This window comes from Cervus canadensis, chromosome 28 (assembly GCF_019320065.1).
Source record: "Cervus canadensis isolate Bull #8, Minnesota chromosome 28, ASM1932006v1, whole genome shotgun sequence".
Classification (NCBI taxonomy): Eukaryota; Metazoa; Chordata; class Mammalia; order Artiodactyla; family Cervidae; genus Cervus; species Cervus canadensis.
This window is the reverse complement of record NC_057413.1, coordinates 44,497,966-44,519,056: the sequence shown is the minus strand read 5'-3', so window position 1 is coordinate 44,519,056 and position 21,091 is coordinate 44,497,966. Positions and strand designations below refer to the sequence as shown.

Below are 21,091 nucleotides of genomic sequence, written 5' to 3'. Positions count from 1 at the left end.
TCCCAGGGCCCCAGGAAAATAAACTTGCCTGCCACTTTCTCTTCCCCCTGAGTGCGGTCTGCAGTAGTTCCTCCCACTGTTTGCTACATACAGGACACGGGGAGGCCCTGGGCCGGTCTCTCCCAGCGCCTGCGGTCACCAACAGTCCTCCCCTTCTCTCTGAGCTAGGCGTGCCTGGGGGTGGGCACTCCACACGCGTTCGAGGCGGGGCCAGATGCCCACAGCTTGGCCTCTTTTTGTCCTGGGGATTGGATCCCAGGGCGGGGTGGGGCAGGGCTGTCCCATTCCCCAGCACACACCTCCTTTGCTGAGAAAACGGGGCAGAGGCGCGCGTTGGCCAGAGAAGGGACCAACCGAGTTCCTCCCTGGCCCTTCCTTTGAGCCTCGGTCCGGGTCCATGGCTCCCGACTCCGGCCTCTCCGCCTCTCCGGCTAAGTGGGATGCGAGCGAGCGCGGGGTCCGGGGCTGCGCGGGGCGGGTGCCGAGCACATTGCTCCTGCTGCTCACCTACCTGACTTACCTGGTCCTGGGCACCTGCGTGTTCTGGGTGCTGGAGAGCCCCGCGGCGCACGATTCCAGCAGGAGATTCCAGCACGAGAAGTGGGCGCTGCTGCGGAACTTCACGTGTCTGGATGGCCCGGCGCTGGACTCGCTGATCCGGGTGAGGGGCGAGTCTGGGCGGCCCGGGCGCGGGGGCGCTGGCGCAGCGGAGCGCACGGGCACGGAGAGAAAGGGCACGGCCCGGCTCCGGTCCGGGCACCGCCAGGAGCACTTCTCCGAAATAAAGTGGAAGGCACGGACGCGCGGGCGACTGGGGGCGCGCCTTGCAGGGTGGAGACCAGAGTCCTGGGCTGGATGGACCCCGATGCAAAGAGCCCGGCTCGGGCGAGAGAAATGCGCAGCGCGGCGCCCTGACCCCAGGGTTCGGGGCGAGAGGGGACTCTCCCCTCCCTGTCTGGGGAGCTGCGTGGCTCAAGCATCCAAATCTCAGGGTGACCGCGATAGGCGGCGCGCTGACGGGGTCCAGGGCTGGTGGGGCCCGACCGGGTCCGGGCAGCGTTAGGACAGAGCGCGCTGCTCGGCTTGGGAGAAGGCGGGAGGAGTCCACCCGGGAACTCAGAGCGCTGTGTCGGGTCGAACAGCGGGCGAAGGGCGAAGGGCGAAGGGGCACCCATGGCCCCTTCCACAGGAGACCTGGGGGCGAATTTGAGACCTGGGGATGGGGACAGCAGAGGGCGCTGGTCTGGTCTGATGATGAGCGAGACCGGCAGCAAGATGGTTGGAGGCTGGGAGGAAAGGGTGTGCAGAGCGCGGAGCCAGGGGCCCGGGGATTCGCAAAAAGAAAGCAGCAGGTACAGGGACGTTTGGTGGCTGAACCCGGGTTTCTCCGAGTCTGAGGACACTCGGAGAGGGCCCGGAGGGTCTTCAGGGGTCGGCGGGTGGGAGGATGCAGAGGTCGTGGAGGGCCGAGACTGCAGAGCGGGTGGGGGAAGACTCAGCGGGGCGAGGGGAGGGGGGCGGGCAGAGCAGGGTTCTTGCAGGCCTCACGATGGATGAAGGTATCCTTCGACCCTGGGCTGGACGGAGAGCTGCTCCGATCCGACGCAAGCTCCCATCTCCGGGTCCCCGGCTTGGTCCGCGGGCGCAGACAGCTGCACCCCTAGCCAGACGTCCCCGCCCTGCAGTTCCCGTGCCTCCCCTAAGCGAGGAAAGCAGGGTCTGTGTCCCAGAGTGGGCAGCCCAAAGCTGGTCCCCAGAAGGAAGCAGGGAAGTGTGTCTGGTGGCAGAGGACCAAGGGCGTTGGAGCGGAGGTGCAGTCCTGAGCCCTGGGACTGGGCGGATGTGTCAGGCCTGGAGCCGGCAGAGGAAGGACTATCTCTGCTAAGAATCTCAGGTGACACCTCCACCCACTTTCTCTAAACTTCTACAAATACAGACCGCCTAGTCCCGGAGGCTGTGTGACACTCCCCTTGGAAAGGTGGTGAACTTCAATTACAAGCAGCCCGGCCCCCCAAAAAGTGACTGTGACCACAATGGGAATGATAGGAAATACTTCTGTGCCACGCTTATTGTGTATCAGGCGCTGTTCCTAGTGTGTGAACTCGCTCCAGCCCCACCTGTCTCACAGGTAGACGCCATTATTATCATCCCCATTGTAGAGATGGAGAAACTGAGGCTCAGAGAGATTACATACAAAGGCACGGCTTCATAGTCAGGGTGCTGGGGCTCTCAACTGCCATGAGGACTGCCTCGGTGCAGATCTGTGTATGGGGTTGCTTCCCAAGTTTCCTGGCAGAGCTCTCATCTCTTCCCCTCCACTCACCTCCTGCTCACCTCCACTTCACCTCCTTCCACAGCCCCCCGTGGCTTCAGCCATCCCCAGGAATACAGATGTGGGGTCTCCAACCCAGACATCCCCAGTGAGGGCAGACATGCTCACGTAACTTCCTGTTGTTGTCCTTCAGTTGCTAAGTGTCCCACTCTTTGTGACCCCGTGGACTGGAGCATGCCAGGCCTCCCTGTCCCTCACCATCTCCCAGAGTTTACCCAAGTTCATGTCCGTGGAGTTGGTGATGCTATTCAACCATCTCATCCTCTACCATCCCCTTCTCCTTCTGCACCTTCCTAGCAGCCCTCAAATTCGCCAGGGTCAAGAGTAAGCAGCTCTGCTCTTCCCCGCATCCACACACCTTCACAGTGCTCTTAGATGCGTCCCTCACTACCCACACCAAATAAGGCCAGAGCCCCGGGCTTCTGAGTGCCTCCTCTCTGTGCCTGCTGGACCACTCCATGCCGGGATGCAGGCCAGGCCCTCTCCATCACTCACCCCTGCAGGACTCTCTCCTCTCCGGATCTGCCAGCATCTTCTGTGCTGCCAACTGCCACGGAGCATACATACCTGAGCTTGCTTCCGCTTTAGTCAGTGACCTTGGGAGAGGCCTGCCACCCCATCCCTGGGCTGGCAGAGCCAAGCACAGCCTGGCTGCCAGCTACCTTTCAGCCTCCCTAGTCTATATCCCAGACACAGTCCTCCCTTCCAGCCTTTGCACCTGTGGTCCTATTTACCTAAATGTCCTTCTACCAGGAACAATCCTAGCTAACCCTCGAGGAAGGCCCAACTAAAACATCACCCTCAGCTGCCTTCTCGCATCTGTACAGAGTGCTAGAGTTGATGACACACCTTTTTTAAAGTATATATGGAGGCAAAATAAGCACATTTCAGAAAATAGAGAATTATGGGGGGAAACACATAATAAAACTGTATTTTGTACTTTGGTACGTTAAGAAAAAACCAATCACCCTCTCTGTGAAGCCTTCTGCCCCCACCCCCATCAGAATGCACACCATTCCTATCCCGTATTTCTACAGCATTATATTCATAATAATGATAATGATAGCAGTTGCTAACCTTAACTGTGTTTCAGGTACTCTTCTAAGCCATTACACCTAATAACTCATTAAACCTCAACAACTCTATGAAATGGGTGCTACTAGTATTCCCATTTTACAGTCTCAGAAAGAGACTGAGGCACAGAGAAGTTGGCTATCTTGCCCAGAATCATGTAGCTGCACGGTCTGCGTGCCTAAAGCTTCATGGCTGACACTGTATCAGAGTTGAGTTTGGGGACTTCCCTGGCAATCCAATGGTTAAACCTGCACTTCCAATTCAGGGGGACGATTCCTGATCAAGGAACGAAGATCCCACATGCCGATAGGCATGGTCAAAAATAAATAGATAGACAGTTTAAAAATTAAAAGAAACAGAGTTAGGTTTGGCTTTGTCCCACTGAAAACTGAGGTCATGTCTCTTTCATCTTCAGCTCCCCTGATGCCTCACACGCTGACCCTGACCAGGGCTTGTTCCAAGAATGAGAGTGAAAAGGAGAGAGGACAAATGGAGTTCTCCCAGCCAGTGAGATACCCTGGACTGATCTGGGCTCCAGGGTACAGAGGGGAAGGAGTTGCCCCCATGCTCCCTGCCCTGGGGGAAGCCCTGGTTGGACAGGAAGAGCTGAGATCAGAGTGGTTACAAGGACGGTCGTGTGTGTGCGTGTGCATGTGTGTGTGTTTGGGTGCAGGGGCCCCATTGCCCCAGAGAGCCTGGTGGTCACTACAGCCTCTCCCCCAGGGCATCATCGAGGCATACAAAAATGGGGACATCGTCCTTGGCAACACCACCAGCATGGGACGCTGGGAGTTCGTGGGCTCCTTCTTCTTCTCCGTGTCCACCATCACCACCATCGGTAAGAGAAGGATGGGGCCAAGGAGGGGTGCTGGGGAGGGTGGCCTTGCCTGAGAGACCAGGGGCCAGCTACCTTCGGAGGCATTACTAGGACCTCAAGCACAGTCAGGCCGGGCAGCCTGGACACCGCCTGGGAGCGGGACCTTGGTCTTAGGGAAGATGTGCTGAATCGGCTCCTGCCCTCCACCCGGGTTCCTGGGAGGTTTCTGAAGTGCTGCTCTGGGGATTTCAGCCACACAAGCTTTCAGGAGGCAGAGGGTCCCCTGTATAGCGGCAAAGACCCCTCTGGACACTGTAAGGGTCCTGGTCTGCTCAAGCCCACATAACACTGAGCCTGGAAGGGCGGTGGAGGGGGTGCGGGAGAATAAGGGGAACTTGGGAAGGAAGGAGGGACAGAATCCCCTGTTCTCAGCCTTGGGAGAGGTGGCCACTCCCAGAGGCCTCCCCCCAGCTCACTGAGGCATCTCCTCACCCCCATCACCATCCTCCCCAAGCCCCTCTCCTCGCCCACACACAGGGACACCCGGACTAGTTCTCACTCCCGTTCCCCTGGCCCCGTCCTCAGGAGAGCAGAGGCGAAACTTGTCCTGGGAGGGTGTCAGGGGGCTGTTGTTCGGAGAAGAAGAGTGGCCTAGATCCCTCCAACTCCACACCCAGGAAATAACTCAGTGGAGCTGCCGCATCAACCAGCCTGGACACCCCGCCCCGGCGCCTGCATGACACCATACTCACCACCAGGTGGCAGGCTGACCCCACTGGTGAGGGTGCTACCTCCTCCAGCCGGGACGCTGGCCCAGGAAACCAGGATCCCAGCCACCCCCCTGCCCCGGATCCCCCACTCCCACCCCGCCCCACCCCACCCCCTGCCGCCCCTTCCTCCCCAGAGTGGAGCTAAGCAGATGCACCCAGAGCACTCTTTATCTGGCTTTAAATTAGACAATACTTCTTCGAAGCAGATCTCAGGCTACCCGGGGGCTTGGGTAGTCCTCCACCTTGAAGCAACCGTGCTTGGGAGGCCCCTTGACTCCATGGGCCCAGAAGGACAAGTCAGGATGATGTTCATTCATTCTTACACCCCAGGGGTCTAGCATAAGCCTGGCATACCGTGGGCACTCAACAAATGCTGACACGTTAATAAATTCCAAAATACCCACTCCGCCAGCATTCCCTGAGCTCCAGAGCAGGAGGGGGTACTGATGCACAGTCACTGTGGTCCAGGCCTCCCGGGTGTGCAGGGCACCCTCATCTCTGAACCCCACTCCCGCTACACCCCCTGCCCCAGGCCCACCTGATTCAGAGGTTCGCAGCCTCTCTGCCCAGCTCTACCATCCCCAATGCGGACTCTGTCCCTCTCCCTTCTCTCTGCTTGGTGTAGCCCTATAACTGTCTGGGCCAGCTCTGAGGGTGAGGAGGGCCGAGGAAGGGGTCCCCACCTACCCCTCCATGCCTGATCTACCTACCAGGCGCTGTAAAGAGCCCTTTCACACTTGAGATCTCATTTTGTCCACATGGTCTGACCTCTAAGAATAAGGCTGCTGCTTCTTGTGTCAAAGATGAGGAAGCTGAGGCAGAGAGGTTGCACAACTTCCACAAGGTCATGTAGCTAGTAAACACCAGAGTGAGAATTCAAAACCCAGCTAGGGGCCAGCTTTGCTCCTTCCAAAAGTGCCTGCCTTTAGGGTAGAAATTCTAAATAGTAGGGAAAAAGAGAGCCCTTCTGGAGTGGACAACAGGGAAGCTTCTGATTCTGATTGACCACACACACACACATACACACACATTGACACACACACACACTTACACATACAAACACAGGTGGAGGAAATGCAGAGAAAGGAGGAAAAGGGTCTGACCAGTCCATCCTAAAGGAGATCAGTCCTGAATATTCATTGGAAGGACTGATGGTGAAGCTGAAACTCCAATACTTTGGCCACCTGATACAAAGAGCTGACTCATTTGAAAAGACCCTGATGCTGGGAAAGATTGAAGGCAGGAGAAGAAGGGGACAACAGAGGATGAGATGGTTGGATGGCATCACTGACTCAATAGACATGAGTTTGAGTAAACTCCAGGAGTTGGTGATAGACAGGGAGGCCTGGCGTGCTGCAGTCCATGGGGTCACAAAGAGTCGGACACAACTGAGCAACTGAACTGAACTGAACTGGAAATCACGTGAACGCACCACGAGGGAAGAAAGGGGTTCTAAGAGGCACAGCTCCCTCCCTGGCACCCTGGGACCAGCACCCCAGGAGGGCTGTGATTTCTAAGACCTAGAATGAAACAGGGTCTGACAGGCCCACGGACACTTCTGGGCCAGAAGGACAGGCCTGAGTCCCAAAAGTATTCATCATCTGTAAAACCCATGACCAGCTTGCTCACTTATTCAGCCAGCTACCCATCCATTCATTCAGCAACAAGACTGAGGACCTAGTATGGTCCAGATAGCTAGAGGTGCTGGAGATACAGTGGTGAGCAAAGCTGGCAGGTCCCTGCTGCCCAGGGGGGTGACGTCCCGCTGTGAGGGGATGCCGGAGGGACTAACAGATCTGTCCTGAAGGAAGCGGCTAGGGGCTCTGCATCCTTCCGTCCCCCTCCCGCGTCCCTCTGCCCACCCAGGGAGGGAGGAAGGGAAGCTAGGACAAACGGGATACTCACGTTTTTCGTCTTCCAGTCTGCAGGTCTTGGGCATGACCTCCATGGGAAGGGAGGCTGAGGCTGGGCTGAGGGAGGGAGTGTGTCGGGCCCTGCACGGTGCCCGGGAAGGGCACACTGGCTGCCGCGTCCCATCCGTAGCAATGGTAGAACCGGGACCCCTGAGGATGGAAAGGCTCCCTGACGTGTCCGCCTTTCTGGCCTCAGGCTACGGCAACCTGAGCCCCCGCACCATGGCCGCACGGCTCTTCTGCATCTTCTTTGCCCTCGTGGGGATCCCGCTCAACCTCGTGGTGCTCAACCGCCTGGGGCACTGCATGCTGCAGGGCGTGCACCGCTGCGCCCGCAGGCTGGGGGGCGCCTGGAAGGTGAGCGGTCCGCGGGAGCAGGGTGAAGGGCGGGTCACTGGGATGGGGGGACATGGTGGGGATCAGGGCCTCCAATGGACAGGCCGTCACTGCCTGGAGGGAGAGTCTCTGGGAGAAAAGGATGGATGCTGGCAGTCAAGGGGTGCTCCAGGGGGTGGGTCACTGGTGGAAGCAGAGGGTCTTTTGGAAATCAGGGTTCCTGGTGGGAGTGTAGTGGGATTGGGGGGGTCACTGCCCAGAATGGGGGTGTCTTCAGTAACATAGGGGCATCGGTGGGGAGACATGGGAAAGGCACAAGGCTGCCAAGGCCTCTTCAGGAGCCTGGAGAACACGCACTGGTAAAGAAGCCCCAAGGGCAGCTCCCGGGGGAGTGCTAGCCCGGTCTGCAGCTCAGCACCCCCCAGGCTGTCTGCCCGCCACCCCCCACTGCCGCCCCACGGCCGCACACGCCGGGCAGAACTAGCCTCACGGGGGCTGGGCGCCATGTGCACCCACAGGACCCGGCCAAGGCCCGGTGGCTGGCGGGCTCCAGCGCCCTCCTGGCGGGCCTCCTGCTTTTCCTGCTGTTGCCCCCGCTGCTCTTCAACCGCATGGAAGGCTGGACCTACGTGGAGGGCTTCTACTTCTCCTTTGTCACCCTCAGCACCGTGGGCTTCGGCGACTACGTGATCGGTGAGACGTGAAGGGCACCCTGCACGCCTCTGCTCGTAGCCCGCGTCCCTGGGCACCTGCTGCGTGCCCAGCCCCGTGGGGGTTTGGGGACCCAAAGTCCAGGGCACACAGGCTTAGTTTGGCTGGTTCGACCTGCCTTTGTGGTCTGATGGGGTTAAGGCCGCCCAGCTAAAAGTGACAACTGGAGTTTGAACCCAGCGCCTCGGGTGGTAAGCCACATTTCTAGTCTTTCGGACTTGCCTGAGAATCCCACAGGCTCCTCTGTTATTTTTAAAGCTTATCAGATAAAGGGGGCCTCTGAGTTCCCTCCCCCATCCATCTTTGACCAGGGCCCCTCTCACTTCACCTCTCCCCCACTTCACCATGCCCCACAAAATGCCAACTTCTTCCTGTCCCTGGGTTGAGGGCCACGTCACCCCCATCACAGTCCAGGGGTATCTGGCAGGAGAGCCTGGGAGAATCAGAAAACCCCAGCCTCTCCCAGCCCCCAGTCAGCCTCCAAATTCTTGAGTGTTAGCAAGAAAGGGCTGTGTGGTCCAGAGTTTTCCAGGGTGGGGTTTATTCGATGGTCATCACCCATCGAGGGCAAGGTAAGGGCCCGGGAGCGACTGTCCTTGCAGCTGGGCAGATGCCCAGCAGGGGGCAGCAGAGGGGCGTTCTGTGGGCGCAGGGGCAGCCTCATTCCCCATCACTCCCTGCCTCTAAAGGGTCACCAAGCGAGCAGTGGCCCCCGGCACCACCGCACGCAGGCCTCAGGGGGGCGCTGTGCCCCCCCCACCCCCCATCGCTGATCCTAAACCGGGGAGGAGTCCCTTCTCTCCTTCTGAGACCGCAGAACCCAGCCTGGAATACGGAAATGAGGTCCCGGGACTTCCCTGGTGGCCCAGCGGCTAAGACTCCATGCTCTCAATGCCAGGGGCCCGGGTTTCATCTAGTTCTGGTCAGGGAAAACTAGATCCCGCGTGCCACAACTAAGACTCGGTGCAGCCAAATAAGTAAATAAATTTAATAAAAAAAGAAATGAGGTCCTACCAAAGTAACAAACAGCTAGACCATTAAGAGTAATGATTGTCACTGCATTTACTGAGGAGGAAGATGACGCTCAGAGAGCGCCATTTGCCTGAGATCACACAACTAGTAGGACACGAATTCTGATCGGTTTTGCCTCCAAAAACTCTTACCCTTTCCAGAGGGCCCCCCATAACCCATGTCTGGGCGGCAGTGTTTCTGTCTGTAAAGTGAGGGGCTGGGCTAAGTGATGGCTCAGTGCCTTCTGGCCTATGGGCCGAGCCCGCTTCCCTGAACCTCTCCATCCCCAGGGTCCGGTGTTGAGGCCTCATGTTGCCCCTTCCTGATGTCCCCCATCCTGGAAGGGACACTGTTGCTCTGGAAGGAAGTCTTTGGGATGGTTTCCTCCAAGTGAGTCATGCTTCCACTCCTGGCCTCAGAGGAGAAATGTGTCTGAGGAGAGGTGATGCCAGTGTCCCCAAGGCCTCATCTGCCCCCCAAACACACACACACACATGCAGCTCAGAGAATGAGTTTTGGATCTGTCCTCTCCTCTCTGTTCCCCCTGCCGTTTCCCTAGTCTAGGCAGGGCCGTTGCATATGGCTGGCTGCACAGGTTGGGCACTGCACAACCCTAAGTGGTTGCCATTCACACAGAACACAATGAGAAGGGCACCCATGGACTGGTACAACCTCTGTCCTTATGCCCCTTTGGCTCTTATGACCTTTAAAAATTACAAGTTCTGGAACTTCCCTGTCTGTCCAGTGGTTAAGACTCTGTGCGTCCAGTGCGGAGGCTTTAGTTCCATCCCCAGTTGGGTGACTAAGATCCCACATGCCATGGGGGGCAGCCAAAACAAAAATTCATGTCACCTGCCCAGCTCCTCTGAAAATCTCAGGGCTTTTCTGTAGTAGTTCTGGCCCCCTCCCACCAACACTTCCCCCTACCCCAGGGCTCAAAGGATGAAACTCAGGATTTGCCCCAGTTTTAAACCCACGAGTCCTTGTTCTCTGAGGGTGCCCAGTGCAAGAGGCGGGGACGAGGAATGGGAATGGGACCCCTACCTACAGTCTCTTGGTGCCCACTGATCACTCGGGCTCCAGAGTTCGGTCCCGGGTGGGAAGAGCTGACAGTAGGCTCCTTAGAAGCGTGTCTGGATGAACCTCTGTGGGGTGCTAAGGATGCTCTGTGAAGATGTCCTGAGGCCCCGTGGTCCCCTGAGGGAAGGCAGGGCCAGGGGGAGGGGGCAGGTCTCTCTAGACATGGCACCCTGGAAATAGGAGACAAGTCCTCTGCCATGGGGGGAGCGGGGGCTTGGGAGGTGGGCAGCGACCTCCACACAGCCATCTGCAGGAGCCAGGAGGGCTGATCAGAGGGTCCCTGCTGCCCCGCGAGCCACCCCGTGGGGCCTGACACAGCAGGGAGGCTGGTGTGTGGGGTGCAGACCCCCCAGAGCCCCCGCCCACCACATGCTCTGACTGAGGAGGCCTGGTATGAACCCATGAGGGCCCTTTAAGTCCACAGGGGTGCCGGGCAGGCCACGCCCTCGGGGTGGCAGCGGGCAGCTCTGTCCCCTGCACCACACGCTTTTCCTTCTGCAGCCTTCTCAGCGCCTCATGACAAGTGACCACACGTGCCCTCATTTACCCTTTCCGTGAGATAACACAGCTCTGGCTTGAGGCTGCTGCAGCTGGACTGGTCAGAAGAATATTTCCTGGGCACCCACATCCAGTGGGAAGCGGGGAGCTCAGAGTGGAGAGGGAGGCAGGGCCTGATCACAGAGAGGGCCCTCTCAGGCCGAGTCATGAATTCTGGACTCTGTCCTAAGACTACAGGAACGTTCTGAAGGTTTTCAGAGGAGCTGGGTAGGTAACATGATAGTACTTGTAATTCTTAAAGGTCATAGAGCCTAGCGGGGACAAGGACAGAGGCCACACCAGGTCCACGAGCACATCTTCCTTGTGCTCGGTGTGAATGGCAGCTCTTCAGGGTTGTGCGATGCCCAGCCTGCACACCCAGCCCCGAGCTGCCTCATCTACAGCCCCAGAGATGAGAAAGAAGTTAATGAAAGTCAAAGTGCAAGCAAGCCAAGGACAGGTCTAGGATAGACTCCCAAGCCAGGGACCCTCATATGCATATGGTCTGGAATCTTCCATAGCTGAGAGGGGACAATCCACCTTCACCTCTTCCCCATGTCTCTCAGCCCTCCTTGTCCTCTAGGGACAGGGTCAAACCCCTTTCTCGGATGGGAATGCTGAGGCCCACCACCTGGACTCTGGGCCTCCATGTCCCATGTGAGCAGCCACAGAGAGGGTTGTCTTCACAGCCGTTCCTCTTGTCCAAACGCCGTGGTCAGAGCAGCCCCCAGGTCCCAGCCGCTAGCTCCTCCTTGGCCCTGCAGCCAGCCGCCACTTCCCACAATTGCATCTGCAACTCAGTTGAGCGCCTTGCCAGCTGCCAGGTCTCCTGCCGCTTATGATTTCGGCTTAAAAAAAAAAATGAAATAAGAAGGGAGAAGAACACCTCCTCCACTCCATCAACAGGAGCACGCCACGCCGACGGGTCACCGGGGGCAGAGAGCTGACTCACAGCTGCTCTCATTTGGGACCGCCAGCGGAATCGAGGCCTCCTAACCCAATCAGCGTAATCCAATCCGGGCTCATGCCAGGTGGTGATGTCAGGTCCAGGGCTGTGCACTCATCCCCGAGCTGGGACCCAGGAGATCAGTCCAGGCTGAGGAAGACAGCGAGGAGAGGTTGTGTTGGGGCCAGGAGGACAGAATGGAAAGTGGACAGAGAGGTGGGTAGTATAGAGATCGGAGACAGAAGATGTCAAGGAAATAAAAGGCCAGATCTCTGTCCTTTGAACAATCTTGATCTGATGAGGGAGATAAGACAGACCCCCAGGACAGAGGGAAGAACTAAGTTATGAGCAGCCTCTTATATATATAATTTTATATATTTGCAAATTTATTTTTGGCTGTGCTGGGTCTTCGTTGCTGTGAGGCTACTCTGTAGTGGCGGTGTGCGGGCTTCTCATTCTGGTGATTTCTCTTGTTGCTGAGCATGGGCCCTGGGGCACTTGGGCTTCAGTAGTTGCAGTTCCCAGACTCTAGAGCACAGGCTCAGTAACTGTGGCATGCGGGCTTAGTTGCTCTGCAGCGTGTGGTCTGGCTCATCTTCCCAGACCCGGGAGCGAACCCTCGTCTCCTGCTTTGGCAGGCGGATTCTTGACCACTGAGCCAACAGGAAACCCCTGGAGCAGGCTCTGGGCATGACCTACCTAAGCCTCACAGGGAGCCCCATCTGGTTCCTCCTTCAGTTGTTCCTTATCCAGTCCCGATCCGGGGGGCTCCAAAGGTGAGAAAAACAGTCACCTGGCTACAGACCTTACATGCCAGGCGCCATCCTGAGCACGTTACGATATGAACCATATGATAATCACAACAGTCCTAGAAGGTGGAGCCTCTTGTTGTCTCCATTTCATAGATGAGGAAGCTGAGGCCCAGAGAGAGTAACTTACCCGGCCAAAGCACAAGGGCTGTGGGAGAGGGTAACACAGGGGCTCAGTCGAGACTCTGAGCTGAGATCTGAAGGGTGAGGAAATGAACAGCGTTCTGAACTGCGAGGCCAGCGAGTGCAAAAGCCCTGGGGCAGGAAGCTTGATAGATGGAGAAATAGGGAAAGAACCAGAGTGACCGGAGCCCAGCGCTCCAGGGGAGAGACTTGCAAATCCAGTCTGGAGAAGTAGATGGTGGGCACTGGGATGAGAATGTAGGACCTATCTAAAAGCCAAGGAGGAGAAATTATTGTCCCCATTTCACAGGCAAAGGACATTCAGGCAGATGACGGTCACACAGCTAGTGAGAACTGAGCCAGGATACAAACCCCAGCTGTTCCATTTCTTCCTAAAGCTCCTGGCAAGCTGCCTTTCCTTTGAGAAAACCAAACATAGAAATAGGCAAACCGCAGAGCAGGTATTATACACTCTTGGAGGGTTTCCTAAGACAGTTTCTGATTCAGTGATCTGGAATGGAATCCAGACCATTCGCACTTCTAACAAACTCTCAGGCGATGCTGATGGTGCTGGTCCACAAACCCCACTTTGAGAACCACTGGGATAGAGCATAAGCAGGGTCCTTCAGAAAAGACAAAGAGGAATTTTAGGGTCAAAACTATAGGAGTTAATCCAGGGAGGCTTCCTAGAATCCTAGGGAGGTGATCCCAACAATCTCAGACCAGTTTGGACCTCCCACGTTCTGCTTATACACACAAAGCCATGTGTGTCTGTTTCTGTTTCGGGGGCTCGGCCCTGACTTCCCCAGGTCTGCATCCTCTGACCCTGCTTCTCCCTCAGGAATGAACCCCTCCCGGGATTACCCTCTGTGGTACCAGAACACAGTGTCACTGTGGATCCTCTTTGGGATGGCGTGGCTGGCCTTGATCATCAAACTGATCCTCTCCTTACTGGAGGCTCCACGAGAATCGTACTCCTGCTACCCACAGAGTTTCAAGGGGAACTTCAAGCCCCAAAGCTGGAGGCAGAGCCTGGATGAGGAGGCAGGACCCCACTCCCCACAGCCAAACTGCTCTCCAGAGGGGCAGCACCCAGAACCTTCTACTCAAGTCTCATGCTGCGAAAAGGACAGCTAGCTGTATTCCAGCATTTGTTCCACTTTCTCCTTCAGCAACAAGATTATTGATTTTAAGTTCAGCATAAGACCACCCAGACTAAAGTTTACAGTTTTTGGTCTTCCCTTGAAGCTAGGTGCAGCTATATGATTAAATTTCATCCAATGGGATATACAGAGAAGTAATCTGTGTGACTTACGGATGTGACTTACAGTGTGTGGAGGGTACTCCTCTTTACCACTCCCTTCTAGCTGGCTGCAGTGATGGCTGGAGCTCTGGCAGCCGTATTGCACCATGAGTTGGAGGCCATGTTTGAGATTGGTGACACAATGAAATAGAAGGAGCCTGGATTCTTGACATTTGCAGAGCCACCATAACAAACCTGGACTGGATTCCACCAGACTTCATTTGTATAAGAGAGAAATAAAAATTGAGCTTATTTAAAACACTATGAATTGAGTTTTTCTGTCACTCATAACCAAATCTAATTCTAACTCCAGGTGACACACGCACCCAGAGGCAAAGGCAGCCTCTGAGACTGGAGCATATTAGAGAAATCACTCCCTCCCCAGGTGGATTTGCCCCAGACAGGAGGAGGAAATGGATTGAGTTCTGCAGTGCAGGCTCCCCACAGCCTCAGAGACCTTCCAGGTAAATTCATTACAGATTTGCTGATAACTCTCAGGGCTCATATAGCCAGCAGGCAGCTGGTCCCTGTTTGGCTGCTAAATTCTTACTCATTCACTCACTACACCACAGAAAAGCCCAGAACAAGCCAGTGGGCTCCTCCTGCCTCAACCTGCCCCCCTGCATTTGAAGGCTCCAACCACCGTTTGTAAAGCCAGGTAGAATTTGCAGAGGTCATCTCTGTTTGCAAAGCACATCACCCTAAGCATTTCTATCTCTCACTCAGGGTTGCTATTCAGGCAGCACAGAGCTGTGCGGTCCCCACTACACCCAGGAACCCAAGCCCAGCCAGGAGCCCCTGGCAGTACCAACCAGCACCTGCAGGTCACCTGGCTCTTTGGTCTTAGTGGGCACCTGCAAGTCTGCTCCCCTCCACCATCGTATAGATAGCATCACAAGGACCTGGGGGTACTCCATGTAGCTCCTCCCTGTGGACAAACCCCTCAGCCTCAGAGCCCTAGCGGAACTGGGTCAGGGGCAGCCTCTTGGCCGAGGAAGAAGGAAGGGTTGTTACACCATCCAGCTTGCGCCATCTGGCCTGGGCCAAAGTGGACCAAGGCCAGACTCAGGAGCAAACACCAGCGAGTAAACATCGGGGTCCATGCCCACTTCTTAAGGCCCACGGGCTGGGCAGAGGAAAGTCGAAGTGCAAAAAGAGTGTGCTGAAGTTCTGGAAGTAGCATTCCTTGTACTTAGCACACCCCAGAAGGAGGGCCTAGCAATTCAGAACTAGGAGAGAGGAACCTGGAGAAATAGGTTGGCCTCTGTGGTTCCAACTCGGTCTTGCCTTGAACCTCTCTCTTCGCATGCCTCTCTAGACAGTCCTTCTCTTTCCACCCAGCCCATCACCGCGTGCATATCCCTGCTAAGAATGTCTGTCGCACAGCGAACTGACATCCTGAGATGCTGGGGCGGGGCCGAAGAAAGCTTCTGATTGGCCAGTTCCTTACAGACGTCTGCCCCACAGCCAATAAGCAGAGACGCTGGGACTCAGTACAATCGGGAAGTGGGGAAGGGTAGAGGGGACAGGTCACAGGTGAACAGCGAGGGGTTGCAGAGTGGCGAGACAAATAATAAGAAATAGAAAGAGGTCGGATGTGGGAAAGAGACGAGAACAGAAAAGCCGACCTCAGGACTGAAATCATAGCGCAAAACAGGCAGTGAGGCCTTTCCCACATAGTCAAGGGGGAGAGGAAGTGGAACCTTGATACTGCGATAGTCGCAGCCAGACAGCGGTCCACGGTGTGCAGGCAAGGCACCAAGCCCTTCATTCACTCACACAACCTCGGCCACCAAATCCTGGAGGAGGACGGGGAAGGGGCCCTCAGAACTGTGTACTGTAGTGGTGCCTGGCTCACCCTGGACCAGCTCCGTGATCCCCGACAAATCACTCGAAGTTTCTTTGCAGCAGTTTTCTCCTCCGCGAGACGGAGATAAGAGCAGAGCTGATCTTCCGGGATTAAATGAGTGACTGTGCAAAGTACCAGAAGAGCGTGCGTCAGCCCAGAGGAAGCGTGATGTGGAAGCCAGCTGCTGGCGGTCCACAGCAGGCCCAGGGGCTGAGGCAGGAGGCGGACGCTGTGCCGGCCGGCAGCCACGTGGCAGGCAGCGGCCTTTGCTGAACTCTCTGGGGCTGGGGCGGGGTTGAGGGTTGGGGGTGGGGGGGGGAAGTGGGTGGCTGGCCAGGGGGACTGGGCTGAGCAAGTGGTGATGCAGGACTAAGCCCTGCCCTTGGGGGCTCCCAGGCTGATGCTGTGGTGCTGCTGGCCAGGAGGGGTCTGGACTCTCATGAGTCACAGGGGAACCTCCTAGCAGAGACCAGGAAGGGCAGACCAAACAGGCAAATGCAAGGCTGGGGACCCTGATGGGGAAGGGCAGACAGACCCCTCACCCCAGACAGCTGCTGTTTCCCCTTTCCCTCCTGGATGGGTGGCCCAGCTCTGTGGCTCCTTCACAGCCGAGGCAAGATCAGACTCAATGTCAAATGGCCGTTACCTTTAAAACGGCGTCATCTTTTATGATCATCGCCGCCGTCATCATTATCATGTCTGACATTTATTGGGTGCTTACTACGCATCAGATACTGTTCTAAGCTCTTGGTCATTTTCTTCTCCCATCAACTCTGTGAGAAAGGAGCTATTTATTTAATGCTATTTTAAAATGAAGGAAGTAACATTCTGATGGATGTTAAGACCGGAGATAACCACTGATCCCCATCAGTGAGTCATCTTAACAATCGCTGCCAGTTCTCTGGAGGGTAACGGGAGCCTGGCTTGGGGGGCAGGAAGATTCCCTTTTATTAAGTCCTGTGAGATCTTAACCAGCCACTCCTCTTTCTATGCCTCAGTTTCCTCACCTCTAAAAGAAGAGGCTGGCTTCAGGGAGTCTGAGTCTTACTACTTCTACAACCTCAGTCTGGACTGTTCTAATTAACCACGTTTCAGGGAGGGCAGTTCCTGGCCCCAGCTGTCTCCTGGGGCTGTCTTAAGAGTTTGGATCCAACGGATCTCTCTCTGTCTTTTTCTTTCTCTCTGTCTCCCTCTCTCCCTCATACACACACACAGAGTTCAAGTTTCCCAGGCCCCCGCCCCCTCCCTCATGACCTGTCTGATGCTGAAGGCCCTGCTTGGGGAGGGATGTCCATTCATTTTAGGAGCCAAGCCAGAGAAGGACTTGACTCGGTAGGAGCTCAAAGAATCCTCAGCCTGGGGCAAGAGCGATGCTGAGACTTCCCTGTTCCCCATTCCCCTCAGCCCTTACCTCACCAGGTCCCCACCCCTGGGCTCCAGGCCTAGAGAGCACTGCCCTGAATTCAACTCCACGGACCACCCCCTCCACCCTCCCCAGACCACCCACACTGCTGGCCCCAGGACCTCCCAGTCCACGGATCCACTCAGCCACAGATCCACTCAGCCACCGACCCACAGGGCTGATCCCTGGCCTCCCGCCCCAGTCCATCCCACCCTCCATGTATGCACAGTGCTGGCCTCCGGCTCTCTCTGACCCTCCTTCCCCCTCCCCCCAATACACAGTGCAGGACTTCCTTATCTCTTGTCTCTCCTTTGCCCTTTGCTGGGTGAAATCATCTCAGTTGAAATTGTTCCATGTCGCCAAGGAGACAGCCACCCTTCCCTCCCCCCATGGTCTTCTCATCTCATCCCTAGGGTCTTTGCCCAAGATTACCAGCCCCAACTTTCAGACAGAAAATCTCTCCCAAGCCCTCCGGGACCCATTGCAGCTCACAACCCACAGGTAGGAACAACAGCTAGAACTGGACTTGGCACCAGGGATGGTCCCCACAGCTTACCAGCATATTGTCCAAAAGTATGAAAGCAAAATTGGCTGACTCCTCTTCAGCCACTGTAGATTCCCTGATGGCTCAGACGGTAAAGAGTCTGACTACAATGCGGGAGACCTGGGTTTGATCCCTGGGTTGGGAAGATTCCCCTGGAGAAGGAAATGGCAACCCACTCCAGTACTCTTGCCTAGAAAATTCCATGGATGGAGGAGCCTGGTGGGCTACAGTCCATGGGGTTGCAAAGAGTTGGACACAACTACTGAGTGACTTCACTTTCTTTTCTTTCTTTCTTTCTTTCTCCAGCCACTGGCCCAGTCCCTTGCTCCCTGCCTGGCCCTGGGGGTAGAATCCTGTTCGACCTTTGCCCACATTCCAATCTTTTCATTTCTTTTCAGACCAACATTTACCTCATTTAATTCTTACCCTGGACTCAGGCAGACAAGAGTCTATACCTTGACTCTCATCACTTGCTGTGCAATATTTGAGAAGTCACATAGCCTCTCTGAGCCTTAATCTTCCCATCCTTAAAATGGAAATCCTGATACCAACCTCAGGATTGTTTTGAGGAATGTAGGGGAATGAGTAACTGGTGAGAAAGCACCCATGTTGTATCTAGCTCAGTATAGGGCTCAGAAATTTGTTTCCTTCACTTTCTCTTCTTCTTGGCCTGAAATATCTCCCCCTCCACCCTCTTTCATCAAGCAGTTCATGAAGCCCTTTTGGGCCCCTTCTTTCCAGACCTGGACCTGCCTGCCCTTTGGCCTCCAGTGGACTTGGGAGGGGTAGGAAGTAAGGAGGAGAGGGAGGGAATAAATTCGCCAGAGTTCCGGGAAGCGAAGGAACAGACTGTAAAATGAGAATGTTATCGTGAATCTCAGAAGGGCAATTCCTGATCTACCCACCGAACAGGGCCTTCCCTCCGAGGGTCGGGGGCGTCAGGGGGCGGGCAGCAGAGGGGAGAGCCTTCAGCAGCTCTCTCTTTGTTAATCTCTCTCGATTCCTCTCCCATCCACCCTCTGACTTTCTCTGAACTTCTGAACCTTCCAAGGTGGGGGACAGGGGCTGACACCCAAGGACTGCATCACCAAGGCTCATTTGGTCTTTGGCTTCAGATTTGATTAGGCCTGAGAAGGAAAGTGATGGGGGGTGAGGTGGGGACAGAGGAGTCAGGGTAGTTGCTCCCCTCTCCCCCCAGGCCCTGGTTTTGGCAGTGGCTGTGTCCCTCGCCTAAGGACACAGTGTCCAGTGGCCCTTCCCAGGGTAGCAGCATTGGCTGGCTTTCACAAGACCTCCCTTCCTTGCCCCCTCAGCCTAGGGGTGGTAATGACTCCCTGCTCTTTCTAGGCCCTGGGAACCGCACCATCGCCTAGACCCACCCACACAGTCTCCACAGAGACTCCACCCTGCCACATGCTCTCTTCGTGGCATTCTTTGCCATGAACTCATGGAACGTGCCACCCACTCCCTGCCAGGGCTTGACTGAGCCAAGCACCCAGTCCACCAACCTCTCACGTTTTGCTTGAGCCAAACTTAAGCCAGGTGGTGGGGATGGAGGCTCGGAGCTCTGAATTAATGCTTGGAGGAATCAATCCAGCCACCCTGGTCCAGGAGAGGCTCCAGCTCATGCTCTGGGTGGCGAGAGTGGAGACCCAGATGGGGTGCCAGGCCGACCCTATCACCCTTGCCTGACTCTGCCTGGCTGGGGACAGCAGCATGAGGGAAGGCGGAGAAAAGGCTCCTGGAAACCCTGTTCTGAGCCCTGCAGAGAAGTCAGGGAGGAAGGGACCGCCCCTGCCCCCAACAGGAAACCCCTTCATCAGACTGGGGGCTCCGTGACGTGAGAAACCAAGTCTCTCCCATCCGACTAGATGCTCCCTGGGTGCAGGGGCTGCATCTCACCCATGTATTTTTATTTTTATTTTTTCATTTAATATTTGGCTGCACTGGGCCTTTGTTGCTGTACGTGGGCTTTCTCTAGTTTCAGAGGGTGGGGCCTTCTCATGAAGGGGGCTTCTCCTGTTACAGAACACAGGCTCTAGGCGCACAGGCTTCAGTAGTTGAGGTACTCGGACTCAGTAGTTACAGCACAAAGGCTTAGTTGTGCCAAGGCATGTGGAATCTTCCTGGACCAGGGACTGAACTCATGTCGGCTGAATCAACGGGTGGATTCCTATTCACTGTATCACCAGGGAAGTCCTCATTTGTTTGTTTCTATGATCTCCAATATCTAGCTCAATCACCAAGAAACATCTCCTCAGTGCAAAACTTAGACAGAAAGGTACAAAATGTGCCCCCACCCACTCGTGGGAAGCAGGTCCCTTTAAAAGCAGAGCAGATCGTGCTGAGGGGTGGTAGGGGGTGTCCAGAGCGCCACCCTGGAGCACCTACCTGGCTCCCACCCCATCTTCCCACGCACTCTTTTTTTTTCCCCACACACTCTTGTGTGACCACCAATCCTGATTTTCCTGAGACTGTCCTGGGAGAGTCTCACATCCAAGGAAACCCCTTAGCCCCTGGAAAAAAGAAACAGTTGTCCACTCTACTCAAAGTCCCTGCCTCAGTTTCCTCATATGTGAATGGAAGTGGTAAATAGCAAGATCTCCCTCATGAAGGAGGCTGCGGTTTAGATGAAATGAGTTCAAGGACTTCCCTGGTGGTTCAGAGGTTAAGAATCCACCTCACAATGCAGGGGATGTGGGTTCGATCCCTGGTCAGGGAACTAAAATCCCACTTGCCCTGGGGCAACTAAGCCCGCACGCCGCAACTAGAGAGAAGGCCATGTGTCACAGCTAAGACCCAATGCAGCCAAAATAAATAAAATTTTTAAAAAGGAGTTGATGCAAATCCAAGGCTTAGAATGTTCTATGTGATTCGGACAGAGTAAGTTCTATGTGATCTACATTCTTTGTTTACGTTCCCTACAAGCAGATCATGGGACAAGATTCGGCTGCAAGTAGTTTACTTGGGAAGTGGCTCCAAGAAGCACTGGTAAGAAGTGAGGGAAGCACAGGGAAGAAGAGGAAACCAAGGCAGAGAGTACTCACGAGCAGGTGACTGCTGTGGGCGGCTGGGGCTCTGCCCCATGCAGAACCCTGGAAACCTGGGTGGCTTAGAGTTACCCTTCTGAGGGGCGAGGGATCTGGCATATATAATCCTCAAATCTCCCTAAACCCAGAGGTGCTAGTTCCCCCCCGCATGTAGTGAGAAGCCTGCAGAGTATACGGGGATATGAGTGGAAGGTGGACAGGGCACTGTCGTCATCTGCGCCCATGTACCTTACCCACACTTATGATGTGCAGGGGACCCTGCCCACCCGTGGGAAAGGGAGTCCAGACCAGAGGAGACAATTTCTGGGAGAGCTTTGAAGCATGAGGAGTTTTCCAGGCAGAGGAGGATCCAGGCCTTGTGCATGGTGGGTGCAGAATAAGTGTTTAAATGATGCCAAATAAGTGGAGAGTGATTCAAGTGCTTGAACTTATGGGATTAACTAGATGCTGGAGGGCTGTGGGCAGCAAGAGCAGGAGGTGAAGC

General features: G+C 55.7%; 1 protein-coding gene across 2 annotated transcripts; it reads left to right on the top strand.

Annotated features, from left to right (window-relative positions):
* The first annotated feature begins 260 nt into the window (after positions 1 to 260).
* Positions 261 to 14,024, top strand: KCNK17 (potassium two pore domain channel subfamily K member 17). Of its 2 annotated transcripts, none has more exons than XM_043450865.1 (5): positions 261 to 661; positions 4,130 to 4,244; positions 7,103 to 7,263; positions 7,761 to 7,935; positions 13,301 to 14,024. In XM_043450865.1, exons 1-5 carry the CDS (start codon positions 398 to 400, stop codon positions 13,594 to 13,596), a joined length of 1,011 nt encoding a protein of 336 aa, XP_043306800.1. In that variant the 5' UTR covers positions 261 to 397; the 3' UTR covers positions 13,597 to 14,024. The 2 variants fall into 2 exon arrangements, with proteins under 2 accessions (XP_043306800.1, XP_043306801.1); XM_043450866.1 differs by lacking the exon at positions 13,301 to 14,024 and adding an exon at positions 12,858 to 13,263 and having other exon boundaries at positions 7,761 to 7,928.
* The last annotated feature ends 7,067 nt before the right edge of the window (positions 14,025 to 21,091 follow it).